A 21,735-nucleotide genomic window follows, 5' to 3' on the forward strand; every position below is an offset into this window, starting at 1 on the left:
ATTCGGTGAATTCTGCTTGAAATTACATGTATTGAATTAGGACAGAACAACATTTTACAATTGTTGGATACCACACAAGTTGATTTGTCATTTCCTGTGCAGGTTGTTTTTTTTTAGAAGTTTCATAAAATCACTACTTTTTGAAGCATTGAATATCTATTAGAAAGGAGTAAATGTGTTTCCAAATACTAGTGAGTAATGTTTATTTTATATTCAAGAGATTAGTGCTGCCATATTGCTGTTATGTTTATTAGATATGTCAAGTGCTCTCTGAATTGTGACAAAATGAATGGCATTTTCTAAATCATTCAACCTTTTGTAAAAACTATTGTATTCAAGAGAGTTTGTATTTTTATTATGTGACTGATTTTTAAAAAGTGGTCATTTTACTTACCTTTCTAAAATAAATGACTTCATAACAATGTCAATTGTACTGTTTTTCTTGGTCTTCAGCAGACAATGTTTAAAATGTTTAACCATAAAATATATTTAATATTCAATCTTACAATATCTAGTTCTTTCTGGCGTTCTTCAATCTATGAAAGATGAAGTACGCAAAGCAAACAAATCCATTTCAGGTGGGGTGTCTTCATATGGTGCGCCTTTGCTGATGGCTGAAGAGATCACCCAGAAGGAAAAAACAGTAAAAAGGGGAAATAAGAATACAGATCTTGTATACTTTAAAATGGAACACCATTAAATGGGGAAATAAGAATACCCTTGAAAGTCAGATTCTGCCACACATGAAGCACTGAGGGACATTGCGGATTATTCTGGGTTATTGTTTAGTGTTGGTGTCAGTTGCATCCTTGAAACAAGAGTTCTGGACATCCCATTAGTCATCTGGCTCTGGCCACCTTGCCATACAAAAAATTGTTGGGTATGGTGTTCTTACAATCGTAACCTCAATGTGAAGTCAACAGGATTTGGCATATCTTTAAACTAACTTCCCTTAACTTCTGCCAGAGGGAGTGAGACTCCGGGACATGTACTTTGGGTCTGCAGGATCCAACGAGCCCCTGTCCCTACTCAAAAGGATGAAAGTCAGTCCAGGAGTATTAAAACCAAAATACTGAGGGTGCTGGAATCTGAAACAAAAACAGAAAACGCTGGAAAATCTCAGCAGGTCTGGCAGCATCTGTGGGGAGAGAAAAGAGTCGATGTTTCCAGTCTGGATGACCGTTACAAAGGGTCATCCTGACTTGAAACCTGCTGAGATTTTCCAGCATTTTCTGTTTCAGTTCAGAATGTTACCTTCCTCTTGATCGTCTAAAATGCAATCGTTTTTAGCTAGATCTGGAAAGGGGTCTGGATCCCATCCCGATGGGATCTAAACGACCCCCCCAGCAGGATGGGATCCAAGCACCCCCCTCCCCCACCCCAGGAGGATGGGATCCAAGCACCCCCTCCCCCACCCCAGGAGGATGGGATCCAAGCACCCCCACCCCAGCACCCCTTCCTCTTGATCGTCTAAAATGCAATCGTTTTTAGCTAGATCTGGAAAGGGGTCTGGATCCCATCCCGATGGGATCTAAACCACCCCCCCAGCAGGATGGGATCCAAGCACCCCCCTCCCCCACCCCAGGAGGATGGGATCCAAGCACCCCCTCCCCCACCCCAGGAGGATGGGATCCAAGCACCCCCCTCCCCCACCCCAGGAGGATGGGATCCAAGCACCCCCCTCCCCCACCCCAGGAGGATGGGATCCAAGCACCCCCCACCCCAGCAGGATGGGATCCAAGCACCCCCTCCCCCACCCCACCCCAGGAGGATGGGATCCAGGCCCCTCCCCCCCACCATGAGATGTTTACCATAGACGTCACCTGATGATGACGCACAGGGCGGTTCAGCCTATCAGAAGCGGGGTCAGCGGGTCACTGGTCGCAGTTTGCTGACGCTGCTGTGCAGTACGGGGCCGGATGATGGGCGAGGAAAGCGCGGTGGGAGAGGTGGTTTTCCGGAGAGGCTGCGGACAGGTAATGGCGGCACTAACCCAGCGAGCGCTGCGGACCGACTAAGTGGGGCCGGAGCCCGGCCGTGTCCAACCGCCCACTCACTCCCTCCCCGCCCGATATCTCCCCCTCCACCCCCTCCCCCTTCACCCCCACCCGCCCGGCCTCGAGTCCAGCCGGCTGCACGGGCTCCTCCTTGGGACCCCGGTTCCCCCTCGCTCCGGGGGCTCCCTGGCTCCAGCCGGTTCCTCATTCTGTCCCTTCGAAAGATGTGCTGGTTAGCTGCATTGGCCATGCTAAATTCTCTGTGTACCCGAACAGGCTCCAGAGTGTGGCAATTAGGGGGTTTTCGCAGTAACTTAATTGCAGTGTTAATGCAAGCTTACCTGTGACGCTAATAAAATTGTAGCATTCCTACAGTGCAGAAGGAGCCTGCATGACCACAATCCCACCCAGGCCCTATAAGTGTAACCCCACATATTTACCCTACTAATCCCCCTGATACTAAGGGACAATTTACCTTGGCCAAACCACCTAAGCCGCACATCTTTGGCATGTGGGAGGAAACTGGAGCACCCGGATGAAACTCACGCAGACATGGGGAGAAATTGCAGACTCCACGCAGGCAGTGACCCAAGCCAGGAATCACACCAGGATCCCTGGCACTGTAAGGCAGCAGTGCTAACTGTGGTGAAAACTTAAACTTTTCTTTCAGAGCGACGATTCAGATATCTGGGACGACACAGCGCTGATAAAAGCCTACGACAAGGCAGTGACCTCTTTCAAAGTAAGTGCCACGGGGAATTGGTGTGGATCACAAGTTCCCTCTGGATCAGCTCTAACATTTTATCACAATCAGTTAAGATGTAGGAAAAGACAACAATGTTTTGTAACTGGTTTCAGTTACAGGTTGGGAACTAGTTTTGAGTAACAGGCTCATGGTTAGGTGGTAAGTTTCTAAAGAAAGTTCTGGGAATAGCCAGTACACCATCTGTGGAGAGCGTATTTTTAAAAGAATTTATTCTTTATTCATAAAATATCAAACATTACAAGACATTTCACAATGGTTATTAGAGTTCAATGATATTCAAATTTTCCACATCGACCATGTTGCACTCTGAGGTGCTTCAATACAATTGTCGTATATATATTTACTATATACATTCAAAGTGAGTCATACAGCCTGAGGGGGTCTGTAAAATTCCTAGTCTGTGGCTGAAACATCTTACACAGTAACTTTCCCCATTGTGCTTCAGTGGCTCTCCCAAGATTTAGTGCGTCCCTCAGCACATTGTCCTGGACTTTGGAATGTGCCAGTCTGCAATACTAGGTTGAGGGCAAGTCTTAAAAACATTTAAAGTTTCAGCTGGATGATCTCTCGGAACGAGAAAGAAATTAAAGGCTTTAAGCAAGTACAGAGGTTGGGAACATGAACTGGGGGCAAAACAAAAAGATCTATAATAGCAAGGCAGAAGAGATTAAATGACAAAAGGGATAATTGTGCAAAGCAAAGGGAAATGATAATGGAATAAATAGAGTAACAAGAATGGAGCTGATGACCATTATCCAAATATTTTTGCCAGAAATGAGCACCATTGAGTGGATATCAGGAGAAAATAAGTTCTGTCTGAGCTGTGTTGGTCCCCTGTCGTCACTGAGCAGTGCATGCATCAATATCCTTAAGTACAGTGCGGCCCTGTTATAACGCGATGGTTGGGGTCCATAAAATGTTATCGCGGAAAAAAGCGGGGTCGCGCTAAATCGGGGTTCCACTGTTTGCCAATCATGAGCGGGAAAAAAAGGGTCCAATGATTCATCGCGTTATATCCAAATTCATGCTAAATCGGGGTGCGTAAAATCGGGGTTCCACTGTATATAGAATACTGACAAAGACAAATTAAGGCCATTTAACTTGAAGTTTCCTCCCAAGACCCAAACTTAAAATAAGTTGTTCCAGCTCAAACTGAATCTCTCTACTCTGCAGCATAAACTAATCCCGTTTCTGAGTTTTTAAGACCAGTCAATTCACTCCACAACAGATTCCGCAAAATGCCATCTTTAAGGCAACAGTGGCACAATGTTTAGCACTGCTGCCTTACAGCGCCAGGGACCTGGATTCGATTCACGGCTTGGGTTATTGTCTGTGGGAATTTGCACATTCTCCCCAAGTCTGCATGGGTATTCCTCCGGGTGCTCCAGTTTCCTTCCACTCCAAAGTGCAGGTTAAGTGGATTGGCCATGCTAAATTAACCCTTAGTGTCAGGGGAACTAGCGAGGGTGGATGTGTGGGATTGTGGGGATAGGGCTTGGGTGAGATTGTGGTCGGTGCAGACTCGATGGGCCAAATTGCCGCCTCCTGCACCTTTGGGATACTGTGATTCAAAGAGAATCCATTATTTGTGTCCTTGAAATACAACATCATTCCTTCAAAGTTCAGGCCCTGTACAACTGTAGTAAGATGTTCTTGCTCCTGTACTCAAGTTATTTTGCATTGAAGGCCAACATAGCATTTGCCTTCCTAACTGTTTGCTGTTCCTGAACTATTGAATGTTGGGGTAAGACATTCAAAGAGCTCGTTGGATAGTGCAGTGGGGTCTTAGAAAGAAGCCTGTTTCTTCAGAGAATGGTCAGTCATAATTCAAAGTGATCTCTCATAACTGAACTGCACTACTAAATGAAGACCCTGTTTGTGACCAGCTATTGATTTAAAAATAATTATTTGTGATCAGTTCCTGAATGCGCGCACAAATATTTGAAGCACAGATACAAAACCTTGTGGAAATAGTGGGACAATGCGCCAGACACAACCTAAATGGCCTGTTCTATTTCAAATTTGTGCTTCACTTCTTTAGATAGTGGTCCAAGTCATTCCAAAATCTTGCATCCGCAAATGTGCGTGATATCTAATAATATGATACAATCATCCATGGGTCTGACGGTGACACCCCCTTTTGATCTGAGTTGCATAATGTTTCATTTGCATGAATCCTCCTCTTTGCTTTTCATAGAATCCTACAGTGCAGAAAGAGGCCATTCGGCCCATCGAGTCTGCCCCGACCACAATCCAACCCAGGCCCTATCACCATATATTTACTCTAGCTAGTCCCTCTGACACTAAGGGGCAAGTTAACCCACACATCTTTTATAACTTCTTCAGATGAATTGAAATAACAGTGAGACGGGACCACATAATTGTTGAGCTGTTCTTTTTTACTATTGTTTTTTCAACAAAATGCAGAATCCTGCTCAAGGATGTGCCATGCTATCTCAATTAGTTAGCTTGTTTAACTTTTTCTTGTCAGCCTTATGAAATTGACTGGGGTGCTACGTTTGTGATGGGTTTATTTTCATTAGACTAGGCTTTCCAAGATCTAACTGATTGCCAATATCTCCCTGTGTCCTTTTTCTGTTTGTGACTCTGACTTTCCTTATCTCCCTCCTGATTGGGGTATGGGCTTAAAGAAAACATTTATTGTTCTCGGAAGAGAATTAAGGTTAAAGACCTTTGGATCAAACCTCTAGACTTTGTTTAAAAGCACTGGATAATTACTAAATCCTTTCCATTCAAAGAACAGTACAGCACAGGAACAGGGGAATGTGGCCCAAAGTCTCAAAATATGATAACTTAAATCAACTGGGTGAAAAGTAGCATTCTCATGGAGATATTCTAATACCATTCAGCAAAATGACTAGAGTTTTTTTGTTTTAGAGCAATAAACCAAATGAAATATTTTCCTTGCCTATTGCTGAATAACTTTCAGGATTTGTATCCTTTTTCCTTTCTGGGAAACTCCCTGGCCTCTGCTCTGTTCTCTGAGAAGGCAGAAAACAACAGTGGATGTGAAAGAACAGGGTGGTTGTGGAAAGGATGTTTCCTGTGGGAGAATCTAGAACTAGTGGTAACTGTTTAAAAAAGAAAATAAGGGATTACTCATTTCAGATGGGGATGAGGAGAATTTTTTTTCTGCGGGTTAAGAGTCTTTGGAACTCTCTTCTACAAAAGACAATGGAAGCAAAGTCTGGATACTTTTAAGGCTGAGGTCAATAGACCTTTGATAAGCAAGGGAGTGAAATGTTATTGGCGGGGGGGGTGGGAATCTGGAGTTGGTTAGTCATGATCTTATTGACTCGAGGGGCTGAGTGGTTTACTTCTGTTCCCAATTTATATGTTTGTTTGCTTGTTCGTAATCTTACTGATTTTTGAATAAAGAATAAGCTTTTTTCACGTATCTGTCCCAGAGATTTACTGGAATATTTTTGATTGTCATAATAATCTGCTTTTCTGTTCAGAATGCCCTGAAGAATGGTGAATATATTCAGCCATATACCAAGGAGGGCAGTGGAACTGGAACAAAGCAAAAACACAAGAAAAATAAAAACAGAAAGAAGAGTAATGTACATCCAGATAGAAAGGTATGATGAGTCTTGTAATGTCACTTAGATCCTGTGCCTCAGTCTGAATTAAATCTGTGGGGTATTTTTGGAGAGAACTTGGAGGAACAGACAAATGTTTCTGTGGCCATAGCTGTGATTCAAAGATGGTATATACTGGCTGCAGAGCACTCTGAGGGGGCAGGTGAACAGCCAGAGATTGTGATACACAATGGTACCACGGGCAGAGGTAGAGAAAAGGAAGAGGCCTTCATGCAGAATTTAGGCAGCTAGGAAGCAGACTGGAGAGCTGGGTGCCACATAGAGCAATCTCTGGATTACTCCCATTGTCATGCATTAGTAAATAAGTAGGAAAAGGATAGACCAGATGAAAGCATGGCTGGGAGAGGTGGTACATGAGGGAGGGCTTTAGATTCCTGGGACATTGAGACTAGTTCTGAGGGTGGTGTGACCTGTACTGGCCAGATGGTTTGCAACTAAACTAAAAAGGGGATTTTCACAGTAACTTCACTGCAGTGTTAATGTAAGTCTACTTGTGACATGAATAAATAAACTTTAAACCAGGAGTTCCCAAACCATGGATCGCAATTGCATTGGGTTACAGAGCGATCGTTTGGGGAGGCAAGCTTTGTGCTACGAACCATTTTTCGCAAACTGTTCATTGATGGGGCAGTTCTTTTGATGCCCTGATTGGTCACTCATTCAGTGGTCTGGTTGGCCGTTGTCAGTCTAGAAGCTTCCATATGAACTCAGTCCATGAGTAAAGTTAGACTATGACATGCCTTTACTGGCAGTTCATTTCAATGCTCTAACTGACTAATTGGGGAGTTCCATGGGAATGCTCATAATGTGAATGTGTGATTGAAGGTACTTTGAACATGCTGGCGAAAGGCTACGGCTCCATTACATGCACAAGCATGAATCTTAGCTGATGTCCCATAAGTGTCTTCAGAATGATGCTGGGGAAAAAAACCCTTGACCTTGCTCAATAGCTTTCCCTCTTATGTGCACCTTTCGTTGAAGGAGGGAATGTTTAAAAGGGCATACAGGATCCTGGGATTTATAGAGTACGAAAGTAAGGAAGTTATGGTGAATCTTTATAAAACGCTGGAATATTGTGTACAATTCAGTGCACTTTAGGAAGGTTGTGGCTGTTTTAGAGAGGGTGCAGAAAAGATTTACAGGAATGTTTCTGGGGTGAGGAACTTTAGTCTCATGGGTAGATTTGAGAAGGGGCTGCTCTTGGAAAAGAGAAGATTAAAAGGAGATTTGAATACGGTGTTCAAAAACATCAGGGGATCTAAACAGAATATATAGAGAGAAACTGTTCCCATCTGCAGAAGGGTGAGAACCAGAGCATACTTATTTAGGTGATTGGCAAAAGAAGCAAGGGTGATGTGAATTTTTCAAGCAGCAATGATTGGGATTTGAAATGCACAGCTTGAGAGTATGGTGGACGTGACTCAATCGTAGCTTTCAAAAGAGAATTGGATAAACACCTGAAAAGCTGAGGGACTGGGATGAGCAGAATTGCTCTTGCTGTGAGCTGGCATGGAGATGAAGGGCTGCATGGTCTCCTGTGCTGCAGCCATTCTACAATTCTCTATTGCAGATAAGGGTGATAGTTCATGTGTGAAGACTTAAATGGGATTCTTTAAGATTTTCTGTATTTGCATGTTGGTAGAATTGGGAGTACCAGCCTTAGGAACTTATTGAACCTATGGAACTGAATTGAGATTAATAGAATGGATTTTCTAGAATTACATTGGATATGTGGCACCAGAATGGGTCATTTAACCAACCAGCCCTTGGCTGCATTTGAGTGCTATTCAAGCCTCCTCCTGCTTTTTCTTGACTATATCTATCATTGTAACCTATTCCCTTGTCTAGTTTCCCCATAAAAACATTGGAATTATTTGAGAATCTGCTACTTGCTGGGATGGGGGAATTACATTTCCTTCAAGATGAATAAGCCAGGATGGGCTGAATAATTTCCTCCATCCACATTTATTTTGTGGAAACTGGCTAAAAAATATATATTATAACATGTAGTAGGCATTCTCTGCTCCAGCTCTTCTAGGTTAACATGCCATCAGCATATTTACACAATATTAGGCTGTTCTTAGTTTAGCTTCAGAAAATTTTAATGATACAAAAATACTCATCAGGTCTGGCAGCATTTGTGGAGAGAGAAACGGACTTAATATTTCTGGTCAAATATGAAGTTGTGAAGCAGTCATTTGACAGGAAGCATTAACTTCATTTCTTTCTCCACACATACTGCCAGACCTGCTGAATGGTTGTATTTCAAGTTTTGATCATCTGCAGTATTCCAAAATCTTGACCTTGCATTGAGGTTTTACAAGTTAATAGAGCTAAGGTTACTAGTATGTGTTCATACAATTGTGCATAGGCAGTATCAACATGCTGTACAAAAGGTGCCTGTGTTGATGACATCAAAATGAAGTTGGTGTGTCAGGACTGAGTTGTCTGGATTTGAAAACTTCTTTTTTTTATAAATTCATGTTCTTGTCTCTTCAAATTGTTGCTTTTTGTGCAAACAATCGGTCACTTAAGCCAGTCATTAATAGGTTGTGAATTACTTTTTTAAGCATTTAGGATTTAATTTGCCTTCAATTGCATAAAGTACCTTTTCTTCAAATAAGTGCTGTAGTCAGTGCAATGTTATATTGTACTCGAAGTTAGAATTTAAGCTATTTGATTTCTCTCTCTTCCCACTTTAAAATACAGTGGCGGGTTGGTGATGCTTGTAATGCAGTGTGGTCTGAAGATGGCAATGTGTACTTAGCCACTATTCAGTCTGTCAATGAAAAGCAAGGAACATGTGTTGTGATGTACACTGGTTACGGAAATGAAGAGGAGCAGCATCTGACAGAGCTTGTTCCAGCTGATAGCTCTGAAGCAGAGAATGAGAGTCCTAAACAGGTGAGCAATAATAACTTGCACAAATTATCAGTGATGCCAAGATCTGGCAGGACAAGTTAAAAACCACTTTCTTCTATCTTTGTTCTTAGAAAAATGGGTTTGGCCAGCAATCGACAGATGAAAGTGATGCTGTTTCACCTGTCTATAAATCTCGTCAATCAAATGAAGCCAAATTAAAATCATCAATGGACCAGTCTACCTGGAACCACTGTCTTCCCCCTGAACCACCACAAATGCCAGGATTTGGCTTTGTAAGTGCATGAACAGAAATGCCTAGTGAGATTTTATGATAGTTGTGTATATATTAAAGTTTTTTAATGTTTATTTATTAGTGTCACAAGTAGGCTTACATTAATATGGCAATGAAGTTATTGTGAAAATCCCCTAGTCGCCACACTCCGGCACCTGTTTGGGTGCACAGAGGGAGAATTTAGCATGGCCAATGCACCCTAACCAGCACGTCTTTCGGACTGTGGGAGGAAACCGCAGCACCCGGAGGAAACCCACACAGACACAGGGAGAACATGCAAACTCCATTCAGACAGTGACCCAAGCCGGGAATCGAACCCGGGTCCCCGTGCTGTGAGGCAGCAATGCTAACCACTATGCCACCATGCCGCTCTTGTCCCCTAATAAGTATATTTTAAAAAGCGTTTCTTTTTGTAAAAAAAATTTGCTCTAGATTTTTAGCCAAGTTGAAGAAAGATTCAACAATTCATGGTCTGCATGCGGGCATCTCCTTGGTCTTGAAATTAGAGGGTTATGGTCAGACTTTACATCCCTTTTGCTGCTTATCCTCATCTATTGTCACTCTGGGCCCTCAATCTCTTGTCCTTTTCCCCACTCCTGTGGTCTCAAATGCTCTTTTCTCTTAAATTCTGCACTCTAGTTTATTCTTTTTTTCCCCTCGCTGCATTACCTACTTTTATTTTCTTTGACCTCATTGCAGTTTTTGAGCAGCGAGTGTCCCAGGTGTGATTCTTTTTGAGTGATGCACACAGTGGGAAGGGAACCCAACTATCACATCTGCATGCTAATACTTTCTAGAGTTTATTTTGTCCGTGGTGTTGGCAAGGCTAGCATTTGTTGCCCATCCCTAATTGCCCTCGAGATGGTGGTGAGCAGCCTTCCTGAACCGCTGCATCCATCTGGTGCAGGTACACTCAGTGTCGCTGGGAAGGGAGTTCCAGGATTTCCATCTGGTGATGGAGGGAGTTACTGTTAAAGGTGAAAGATGGGATGCCAATCAAATGGGCTGCTTTGTCCTGGATGGTGTTGAGCTTCTTGTGTAATTGGAGCTACACTAATCCAGGCAAGTGGATAGTATTCCATCATACTGTGTATTCTGATGAAGAGTCAAGTACGACTCGACGTTAATTGTGTTTCTCTCTTCACAGATGCTGCCGGATCTGCTGAGTATTTCCACCACTATCTGTTTTTATTTTGGTATTCCATCACACTCCTGACTTGTGCCTTGTAGGTGGTGGACAGGCTTTGGGAAGTCAGGAGGTGAGTTACCTGCCTCAGAATTCAGAGTCTTTGACATGCTTTTGTAGCCACAGTATTCATATAGCTTGTTCAGATCAGTTTCTGGTCAATGGTGGGCCCCCAGGATATTGATTTCCTTGCTTTTTCCCCATAACTTTGCACATATTTCTATTGAACACCTTGATTGAACCTGCCTCCACTACACTTCTAGGCAGTGCATTCCAGACCCAAATCACTTTTGTGAAAATGTGTTTTCTCGCATCACATTTGCATTGTTTGAAAATCACTTTAAATCTGTGCCCGCTCGTTCTTGATCCTCTTACCAGCAGGAACAATCTCTCCCTATCTACTGAGTGCAGCTCCATCATGACTTTGAGCATCTCTATCAGATCTCCTCTTCACCACCTCCCCTCTGGGACAAATAGTCCCAATTTGTCCTCATAACTGATGTTTCTCATCCCTGGAACCATTCTTGTAAACCTCTTCTCTAATGCTTTCAGATCCTTCCTGCATACCAAGATCTAGGTCGTTAATATATCAGGAAAAGCCAAGGTCCCAATACCAATCCCTGGGGAACAACTATAAACCTTTTCCAGCCCAAAAATATCTATTAATTGTTACTTTGTTTCCTATTCGGCTAATTTTGTATCCACCTTGCTATTGTCCCCTTTACCTGGAGCTATAACAGTTCTCAAGTCTGCTTCGAGTGCCTTCTGAAAGTCCATGCACACCACATCAACACCATTACCCTTATCAACCCTTTTTGTTATCTCCTCAAAAAACTTCAAGTTAGTTAAGTATGATTTCTCCTTTAGAAATCCATGTTAGCTCTTCCTAATCACATTTTTCAATTTGACTAATTCTATGCCGAATAATTGTTTCTAGAATCCACCCCCGATATTGCACTAACTGGTCTGCAACTGCAGGGACTATTCTTGCAATTTTATTTTGAACAAGGGCATAACATTTGCAATTCTCCAGCCCTCTGGCAGCTCCCCTGTGTTTGGAGAAGATTGGAAATTTATGGCCTGTGCACCTGCAATTTCCATTCTCACTTCCTTCAATATCCTTGGCTGCATCTAATCAGGCCTCAGTGACTTGTCAGTTTTCAGTACGACAGTCTATTTAACACCACCTTATCAATTTTGAATATTTCTAGGGACACGGTTTCCTCATCTGTCTCCGTGTCTTGAGTAGATCTACCTCCTTGGTAAAGAGGATGCAAAATATTCATTTTAAGACCTAAACCATGCCTCCAGCCTGTGTGTAAATTTTCTTTTAGGTCCCTAATTGAAAGGTCATCCTGACATGAAATGTTAGCTCTATTTTCTTTCCACAGATACTGTCAGACCTGCTAAGATTTTCCAGCATTTTCTGTTTTTGTTCCTGTGGTGTCACGGTTGTTCTCATTCACTGTCTGAATTACTTGCTGTAGTGGGCTGATTTTTTTTTTGACGTGCAGGTTCCTCTGGGCTGCAGTTTCTTTCTCGGTTTAAATAACACTCTGCTTTATTATTCCTGCCAAAGTGGACAACCTCACAGTCTCTCCCAAGATTGTACGCCGTCTGCCAATTCTTTTGACTGCTCACTTAACCCATCTATATCCCTTTGCAGACTTTTTGAATCCTTCTTACAACTTGCTCAGTGGAAAATCCTCCCCTCCCCCCCCATTCCTGTTAACTTCAATTTTACTACCACTCCTTAATACCACACTCAGTGAAATGCTGTCTTGATGTCAAGGGCAGTCACTCTCACCAAGAGTTCAGTTCTTCTGTCCATTTTTAGACCAAGGCTGTAATGAAGTCAGAAGTCGAGTGGCCCCAATAGAATGCACGTTGAGTATTGACAAGTGGGTTATTTCTTTGTTCATGTGCTTGGTAGCACTGTCGATGACACCTTCCATCACTTTAAGTACAAGGAGGTTGATGGGGTGGGAAGTACTAGATTGGATTTGTCTAGCTTTTTGTGGACAGAACATAAGTGGGCAATTTTCCACATTGCCCAGTAGATACCAGTTTTGTAGCTACACTGGAACAGCATGGCTAGGGATGTAGCTAGTTTCGGAGTGCATGTCTTCAGTACTATTGCCAGGAGTGAATCAAGTTAGCTGAAGATTGATATCTGTGCTACAAAAGATTCAGAAAAGAGCTGAAAGTTTGACTATCAACTTTTAATCCATTGAACTGTATGGACTTTTTAGGGAAGCTAGAGCCTTAAAGATTAGGAGGAAAAAGGATTTTTAAGAATAAGAAATTGGTTTGTATTTTCTGGAGGGGAAAAAAAATTAATGATTGTTGCTCTTCCACACAACTGCCAGGCAGTGACAAGCACAAATAAGAGAAAACCGTAGGTCATTCACTGGCTATTCACATTGCAGAGTCCCCATCGTCAACTTTAAGGGGCTGAATTTTTTTGAGGGGTGTAGTAGTTTCACCTTTGACCAGAAACTCATCTGGACCAGTTACCCACCTACTTGGACATGTCACTGTCAAAGTCCTGAAACTCGCCACCATCTCCAGGGCAACTAGCAATGCACAATAAATGGGTGGCCTTGCCAGAAACACTCGTACCTTAAACATGGATTTATATTAAATTTAAAATGTTAACGACTGATGTGTGGGCTGTCACTTTGTGCAGTAAATATTTCATTGAATTCTTTAATTGATAGAAATTTGAGGATCAGTCTACATTCCGTAATAGAACTGGGTGAATGAGTGAGATGAACAGTCCTTATATTAAGATATTAATGTTTAGAAATTCTTGATAGACAAGTAATTGTTCAGTGGGATAGGCAGAATGTTATTAGAAATGTAGCAACTATTTATGCACTTTTGAAGATAAACTGGGAGAATTGGAAGGGCCTGTTCCTGTGCTGTGGTTTTTTTTGTTCAGACGGCAGCATGGTCGGCGCGGGCTTGGAGGGCCGAAGGGCCTGTTCCTGTGCTGTAATTTTCTTTGCTCTCTTTGTTCTTTATTACTTTGCAGGAAGATCTAGACTCAATGGCATTAATAGAAATCGAGCTATGCCATACAAGAATTGAGAATCAACATTATGATATTATCTATTTAGACCAAGTGAATAGAGAAAGATGTTGGAATTCTTGATTATGTATTGTACCGCTTCCTCAAACTAGTGGACGATGGAAATATGTGTATGGGAACAGGGGTGGATAAATGTGATTAGGGGTATTTGCTTGCTTGCAGACTGATATGGACTGTTTGGGCTGAATGATCTGCTTCTGTTGTATCTCCTATGTATTTCCGTATATAAAGTAAACAATTTTTTGTTGTTCTCTACAGCCTGGTACAAAGTTTCATGGTCCACCGCCTATCCTACCTGGTTGGTTACCAACAGTTCCTGCAGGACCACCAGTGAGTGAGTTTCTTGTTATGCAATGCCAGAAAACATGTGGATAGACTTCTTAGGCTGGCTGCTGTGTATAACTAATTGCAGTCTAGTAGAGGAGATGAAAAATAATCTTTATGCCTAAGTCAATGGCATTTTTGGGCGTGTTGCTGAATTTTTAAGCAATGGTGTGTTGCTGCTTTGAGTTTAAATAACATGAAATTTGGTTAGACTTGTTGCTCTTTTGTGCCTCCTAAGGGAAATTGTACAGTGGATCGATCCACCTGTTCATGGATATGAAATGAACTCAACGTAGAAATGCTGTATTTGTAAAATTTTCTTCAACTTTCAATATTTGTACTTGTAACTGTGAAAATGGTGTAATTTTTGGTCTCTAAATTGTATGGTTTAACTATTTCTATAATTTAAATTCTTGATGGATTTGTGTTCACAAGCTGTGGAGTGTGTTAGTGCCACATTTTTTTCTCTTCTGGTGCCTGATCTTGGGTATGTTACTCCGAGTCTTTTAGGCTACAGTTGTAGGGTGGGAAAGGATATCTATCCTTTTTTTTAATTGAGGTACATGGACTGGAGAAATAAGCTACTCTTTGTGAAAGAATGATGTGGAGATGCCGCCATCGGACTGGAGTGGGCACAGTAGGAAGTCTCACACCAAGTTAAAGTCCCAACAGGTTTATGTGGAATCATGAGCTTTCGGAGCACTGGTCCTTCCTCAGGTGGGTGGAGGTAGGCTCACAAACATGGCATATATAGGCAAGGACACAATTGCAAGATAATTACAATTTGGAATGTGAAGAATGGTTGGAATGTGAGTCTTTACAGATACAAACAGTGTGTGTGGAGAGAGGGTTAACCACAGGTTAAAGAGGTGTGACTGGTCTCAAGCCAGGACAGTTAGTAGGATTTTGTGAAAGAAAAGTTGAATAGTTGAAATCTGGTCAATACTATAGAACTCCTTTAGTTTATGTCATTTAGTATGAATTTTGTTTTTTTTTTTAAACTGATAAATCCACATGTTTGAAACAGGTTGAGACAACTTGTTCTGAAATTTTTTAACCCTGAAAATTTTAAGTCCATCTTTAACAAACTGAACTTTACTTCTTCCCAAATGTAGTTAATTCCGCCTCCACCTCCAATGGGTCCAGATTCAACTGATGAGGATGATGAAGCTTTGGGAAGCATGCTGATAGCATGGTACATGAGTGGCTATCACACAGGTTATTATTTGGTAAGTACTTGTAATCTAAAATCAAACTTTTAAAAAAACTGTTCTAGTCTTCAATTATATGAACTACGTATAAGGACCATGATCCGTTCCATGGGATGCTTATAACTTAAGTATTTGTGCAATTTTTTGCCCATCTGGATTTTCTTTTCTACAATCTTATGGTTTTAATGTTCATGTGTCACTTAGCCAAGAATCTTTTAGAAAGTATCACCGCAGTCACTCATCAAGTTTGTGCAGTGAGTTGTGGAAGTATACAGTTGAGTTAAATAATCAATTTTGTTCCCTAATGTGTATTTTAGATGAGAGTAAGAACTTTACTGCATCTGTGTTAATGGAAGGTAAACAATGTCCATGATTATTGCTTCGTACCTCTATCCAGTTTACCCTGTAACAATGTGGACGCTAGATGTGAATATGATTGAGCTTGACTGCATTTCCCTTACCTCTGCTTTGGTCGTTATGCCGTAATACAAAAGCAAAATTCTGCAGAAGCTGGAAATGTGAAATAAAAACAGAAAAGGCTGGAAATACTCAGCAGGTCTGTCATCATTTGTGGAAAACGCAACAGAGTTCGTGTTTCAGGTTCATGATCTATCACTGGAACTTTCTTCCAATTAAAAGCCCCCGTCTAAGTTCACACGTGAATAATACTCCTGTGGATGGGGTGCCTGAAGGACTGTAGTCACGCTAAATCCTGTGCCCATTTAATAATAATTAGGCACATTTTTAGTTCTGCTACTAAAAAGGAACATAGGTTTTTATAGGAACAATTTTTCGAAAATAAGTTACTGGAATGGTGATTGCAATTGATATCTGAATTCTTTAATAAGTATATTGGACAAATCAAAATAATTGTCGCTTAAGATGTCTGCCCTAATGCAATACATATTCCCATGGGACAGAACACGCAGCTGTCATGCAGCAGTTATAATGTAAGATATTAAATCTCTCCATAAATAAAAGTAAAGTACTTCTAATGCAGTAGATTTCACAGCTTTTATTTCAACAAAAAATCAAGTTGACTTGTGTCTGCAGTAAATTGGCTTTAGTAGATTCCACTAATTTGTTGCAACGTCTGTTGCATTATACTCTTTTACCATCAATGCAACTGTGCTAAAATTGTAGGCTAGGAGTGTTTGGACAGGAACATATCAAAACCTCAAGCCTTGATCTTCAGTTGTCATTTTATGACTTGAGTTGGGTGTGAGTGTCTTGCTTCAATGTTAGTCTTTGCTCAGGTGCTTTCAACTCTGAGTTAAAGTTCATTGCTCTGAAATTGTGCTTGCGTTAAAGCTTAGTGGCCAGGAAACAAAAGGGAATCAGTGGTTAACATTACTATGTTTATGCCAAGAACAGAGAAATGCTGCTTTTCTTTTCACAAAGTTGAACTGGAGGATTCTGGACAAGCTTTCTGACAACAGAAAGTAGAGGAGTTAAGAGAGGTTGTGGTGAGATGTTGTCAGTGTACTTGTGAATGCTGACCCCACACCTTTGGATGATGTTACGGGCAGCATGGAATTTACATTTTGTCTTTTTCAAGTGCAGTATCTAATGATGTACAACTGCGCTTGTACATTATGCAATAATGAATTGGTAGTAACACATCTTTGCGAATCAAGGATAAATTATTTTAATGTAAAAATTGAAGTAAATAGCTTTAAGATTTTGTTAATTTACTTCAATATTTGATAGGTAATAAGTAGCTCTCGTACATGATATCTTTGTGACTTTGACAAAGGTAAATTATCTCTCCTCATCCTCCTTGACATTGTTGACCATGCCATCCTCCACCACAACTACACTGTCATTCCTCTACTGTAGATTGACGTGTATGAGTCGACCCACCACATAACACAACCCAATTTTTCTGACCCCAAAAATCATGTTTTTTCATATACTCAGCATATAAGTCAACTTCCCTTTGCAGCTATGATGTATTATACTCACCTGAATAGTCAGCCTCATTCCGCAATGAAAAGAGTGATATCTGATCCAGAGTGAGTTCCTTACAATAATCCATAGCCACAATGACTTAAAATAAATTTGATTAACTCTGTGTTGGATGCCAAAGGCAATGAATTGGATGGGTTTCAAAATACTTTGGTTGTGGTTAAGTGTATTTTTGTACAATTAATTCACAACCGTATTACAGTTTAATTTGAATTACCAGCATTATGCTTTGGTTTTCATATTTTAAAATGACAACCATCCACACACACACGCACTCTTCATATTCCGTCTATAAGCTGAGTCCTGTTTTTGCCAAGATATTTGGAGACTTTAGACGTCTACTTGTAGCTGACATCTACAGTAGGTGGAACACTCTCATCTGGTTCCATTCTTAGCTATCTAATTGTAGCCAGAGTATCTGTAGGCAACACTTGACTCTGGTGATTTTTGCCCTGTTCCTCATCTACATGCTGTCCCTGGGTGACATCACCTAAAACCACAGCATTAATGTGCACACATAAGTTGATAGCACCTAGTTCTACTTCCCCCACCACCTGTCTCAACTCTTCCACTTTTCCTAAATTATCAGACTGCACGTTTGACACCCAGTACTAAATGAGCAGAGAGTTCCTCAAATAAAATGTTGAGAAGCCTGAAACCATTGTTTTCAGTCCGCACTCTACTCTGGCCCCCAGCTACTGACTCCATCTCTCGCCCTGGCAATTGTCTGAATATCAACTACAATCTAGATGTTATATTTGACCTTAAGATGAGCTTCAGACCACACATTTGTGCCAACACTAAGATTGCCTATTTCTGTCTCCTTAGCTCCACCCCTGCTCAGCTCATTAGTTACTGAAACCCTCATTCATGCCTCCCTTGCCGTTAGACATGACTATTCCAATGCGCTGCTAGCTGGTCTCCCACATTCTACCCTCTGTAAACATGACTTTTGTCCAAAAGTCTGCCATCTGTGCTTTAACTTGCATCAGGTATTCATGTGTATGCTGACATATTTAAGGGTGGCACAGTGGTTAGCACTAGGTGGGATCATAGTTGGTGCAGATTCGATGGGCCAAATAGCCGCCTCCTGCGCTGTAGGGATTCTATGACCCACATTGATGTCCAGTCAGGCAGATTTAAAATCCTTATCCTTGTTTTCAAATTCCTCCATGCCCTGGCTCCACCTTGTCTTGTAATCTCATCCAGCCCCACAACCCTTTGAGATATCTGCACGCATCAAATTCCAGCCTTTTGAGCATGGATTTTTAAATGCTCACAATTGGTGATTCACCGAAAACTCCTTATATGTCATATTCTGTTTATCAATGCTTCTGTAAAGGACCATGGGACATTTTATTATGTTAATGACGCCAAATAAGAATGTTGTTGAAGATGAAGACAAGCCTGATACTGGTACTCATTCTGTTTTCCCTTGCAGGGTCTCAAGCAAGGGCGAATGGAAGCGGGCATGAGGAAGAGTCCTCGTTCTTAGTTTTAGAATGGTGAGTTTATATGTCTTGTCTATTTGCTGAAGCTACTGAGCCTTGCTAGGATGTAGCTAAGTGGTCTGGGCGACATGGACAAGTTGGGCCGAAGGGCCTGTTTCCATGCTGTAAACCTCTCTGACCTCTATATCAGCTCTCTGACACTTCATTATGTATAAGACTAGATGGTGAGAATCTCCAAGCTATTCATCTGTAAGAAGGGATTGGGGCCAAATCCAATTCTGCATGTCCAGCATCTACATGCATTTTCCAGCATGAGCCACTGGATGAGAAGAAAGAGCACCAGCAGACTCTTTATAACCTCTACCTAACCCAGGGGCAATGAAGCCAATTGTAGAGTCCTGTTGTGGTGGTCAGACTTGCATTTGAAGCTGATGCCTTCTTTCTGGATGGCATCAGTGCCGGGTCTAGCAATAAGTCACACACTGATAATAATATTGGGGGGTTTTGATGCATGAACAAGGAAATAATGACTTCACGAGGATACATTCCTGGTCTATTTTAGAACTGCTATAGCAAGCATGAGATTAACTTCATATAGTTTTCCATTTTTATGTTTGTGGCTAACCCATTAGCTAAGTTGGTAAATAGACAATATGCTATGGTACTGGACTGCACAGACTGGGAAGGTCTGGACTTGTAGAAAAACCCCTCGGAGCTTTGCAGCTTTTTGTTTGTTAGGAATGTCTGGTCAGTGCATTATGACTAGGTTTTTTCTTCTGCCTTGTTTCCTTTGTTTAGTTTCCTTTTTGGAGAATTTAAAAAAAGTCAGATCTGTGAGCACACACTCGTGCAAAATGACAATAACGCAGCAATAAATTTTAGGTTGATTTTGAATCATTGTTGCTGATTAGCTCTTTCACTTTGGCCCAGTTAATCTGTTGTCATTCCTGATGTTTTACCACAAATCTGAGTTCTGAGCATTGAACAAATTTACTCCAGTTCATGTGTATCAGTTGGTGAATTGGACTATCTTGTTGTACTTGCCACATTCCCTGCAACTTTCAAAACTATTGTTAACAGAATCTGGTTTGGGGTCTTGAAAGGGCCAAAATGGCAGCAAGTGCCTTGTATCTCTCATCTCATTTATCTTTCCCTAAATAGTACTATGCCGATATGTCTTGCTGTGTGACTTTGAAATTGCGCTATAGGAAATGTATATTGCAATATTACCCAACCTGCATGCTTTCTGTGCTTGAATTGACCCTCTTTCTTTTTCTTCTGCAGGTGAAAGTTTCTCTCCCAAGGAGAGGAATGCAACATTTTTGCAATGGATTATGTTTAAAATGTTACTGGTATCTGTATGAATAAGCCATTAGTACATTTTTGGGGTTCCTTGGGATTGAATATCTGCTTTGTATTGAATAGTGAATAATAAAAATCTTTTGTTTCAATGGTTTCTTTTTGTTATATAAGCTGTATGCTGATCTATTTTGATTACTACATGAACAGGAAGGAAAACCTTTTAGGTTTCCTTGCCATTATCACTCAATTTTTAACCAAAGTTATTAAAGCATCAACGTACAATGTATTGAAATGATTGGGCTGTGGATATTCTCTCAATCTCAGCTGTCGAAAAGGAAGGTACGCCAGAAATTTCTTTTAAAAACTGGAAATACATAGATTTGTGGGCATCAGTGAAGAGAATTTTTTTTTTTGAAACTCTTGAGTGTGTAGCCCTCATTCTCACCTCTGAGCTGTCTAGTTTCCTAGTATCCGAGTTTCAGAACTGCGTCAAGGTTAGGAACAGTCACTGCCATGAATGGTGCCAAGAAGAACAATATCATACACTGCACAAGGAGGTCATTCAATGATTCATCCCATCATGTCTGTGCCAGCTCTTTGGAGATAACCAGCCAGTCCCACTCACTGCCTCTTTTCCCCATAGCCTTAAAATATTTTTCATTTGAACGTTAATATTGAATCTGCTTCCATGCTGTCTTTCAAACAGTGCATTCCAGATCATGAGTTAAGAAATAGGATAAGATCCCACTGAGTTAGCTCCACCATTCAGTAAGATCACTAGTCGCTGTGCAAAAAAAAGTTTCCTCATGTATCACTTTTACTAATCACCTTAAATCTGTCTCATCTGGTTACTACCAAACTTGCACTGGAAACAATCTCTCAGTTACCTTATCAAAGTCCTTCGTGGTTTTGAACTCCTTCATCAAATCTCCTTATGACCTTCTCCATTCCAAGGAGAACAACCCAAGCTTCTCTAGTCTCTTCACGAAGTGAAATTACATATGAATTAGGAGCAGGAGAAGGGGCCCTTGAAGCTGTTCTGTTCTTCAATAAGATCATGGCTGATCTGATTTTAATCTCTACTCCACATTCCGGCCTACCACATTAATCTTGCACCCCTTGCTTATCAAGCTTTGTCTTAAAGATATTCAAAGACTCTGCCTTCACCGTCTTTTGAGGAAGAGAATTCCAAATACTGTCAACGCTCAGAGGTTCCTCATACTTGATGTCATTTTGTCAAATCTTTTGCATCTTCTCTAAGGCATTGGTGTCTTTCCTGAAGTATGCTGCCAGAATTGAATCAAAACACCAGCTAAGACCTAGTCAGTGTTTTATAAAGGTTTAGCATGGGTTCCTTGCTTTTGTACTCATGCCTTTTAAAGTCTCGAATCCCAAATACTTTCTAATAGCCTTGACATTCATTCCTGGGACATGTGCATGTGTGTGGACCAGTATTTGTTGCCCATCCCTAAATGCCCTTGTAAAGGTGGTGGTGAGCTGCCTTGAACCACTGCAGTCCATGTGGAGTAGTTACACACACACTGCTGTTTGGGAGGGAGTTCCAGGATTTAGACCCAACAACATATGGTGAGTGGCTTAGAGGGAAATTCCCAGGTGGTGGTGTCCTTGTGTGTCTGCCCTTGTCCTTCTGGATGATAG

The 21,735-nt window shown here is 41.3% G+C and overlaps 1 protein-coding gene across 1 annotated transcript; it reads left to right on the forward strand.

The window, feature by feature from the left end:
- Nucleotides 1-1,851: 1,851 nt before the first annotated feature.
- On the forward strand, nucleotides 1,852-20,225 carry smn1 (survival of motor neuron 1, telomeric). Its single transcript, XM_078214879.1, has 9 exons — nucleotides 1,852-1,976; nucleotides 2,668-2,739; nucleotides 6,243-6,365; nucleotides 9,096-9,290; nucleotides 9,380-9,541; nucleotides 14,079-14,150; nucleotides 15,260-15,373; nucleotides 18,765-18,828; nucleotides 20,059-20,225. Exons 1-8 carry the CDS (start codon nucleotides 1,920-1,922, stop codon nucleotides 18,816-18,818), a joined length of 849 nt encoding a protein of 282 aa, XP_078071005.1. The 5' UTR covers nucleotides 1,852-1,919; the 3' UTR covers nucleotides 18,819-18,828; nucleotides 20,059-20,225.
- Nucleotides 20,226-21,735: the final 1,510 nt, after the last annotated feature.

Source organism: Mustelus asterias, chromosome 6 (genome assembly GCF_964213995.1).
Source record: "Mustelus asterias chromosome 6, sMusAst1.hap1.1, whole genome shotgun sequence".
In the NCBI taxonomy this organism is placed as follows: Eukaryota; Metazoa; Chordata; class Chondrichthyes; order Carcharhiniformes; family Triakidae; genus Mustelus; species Mustelus asterias.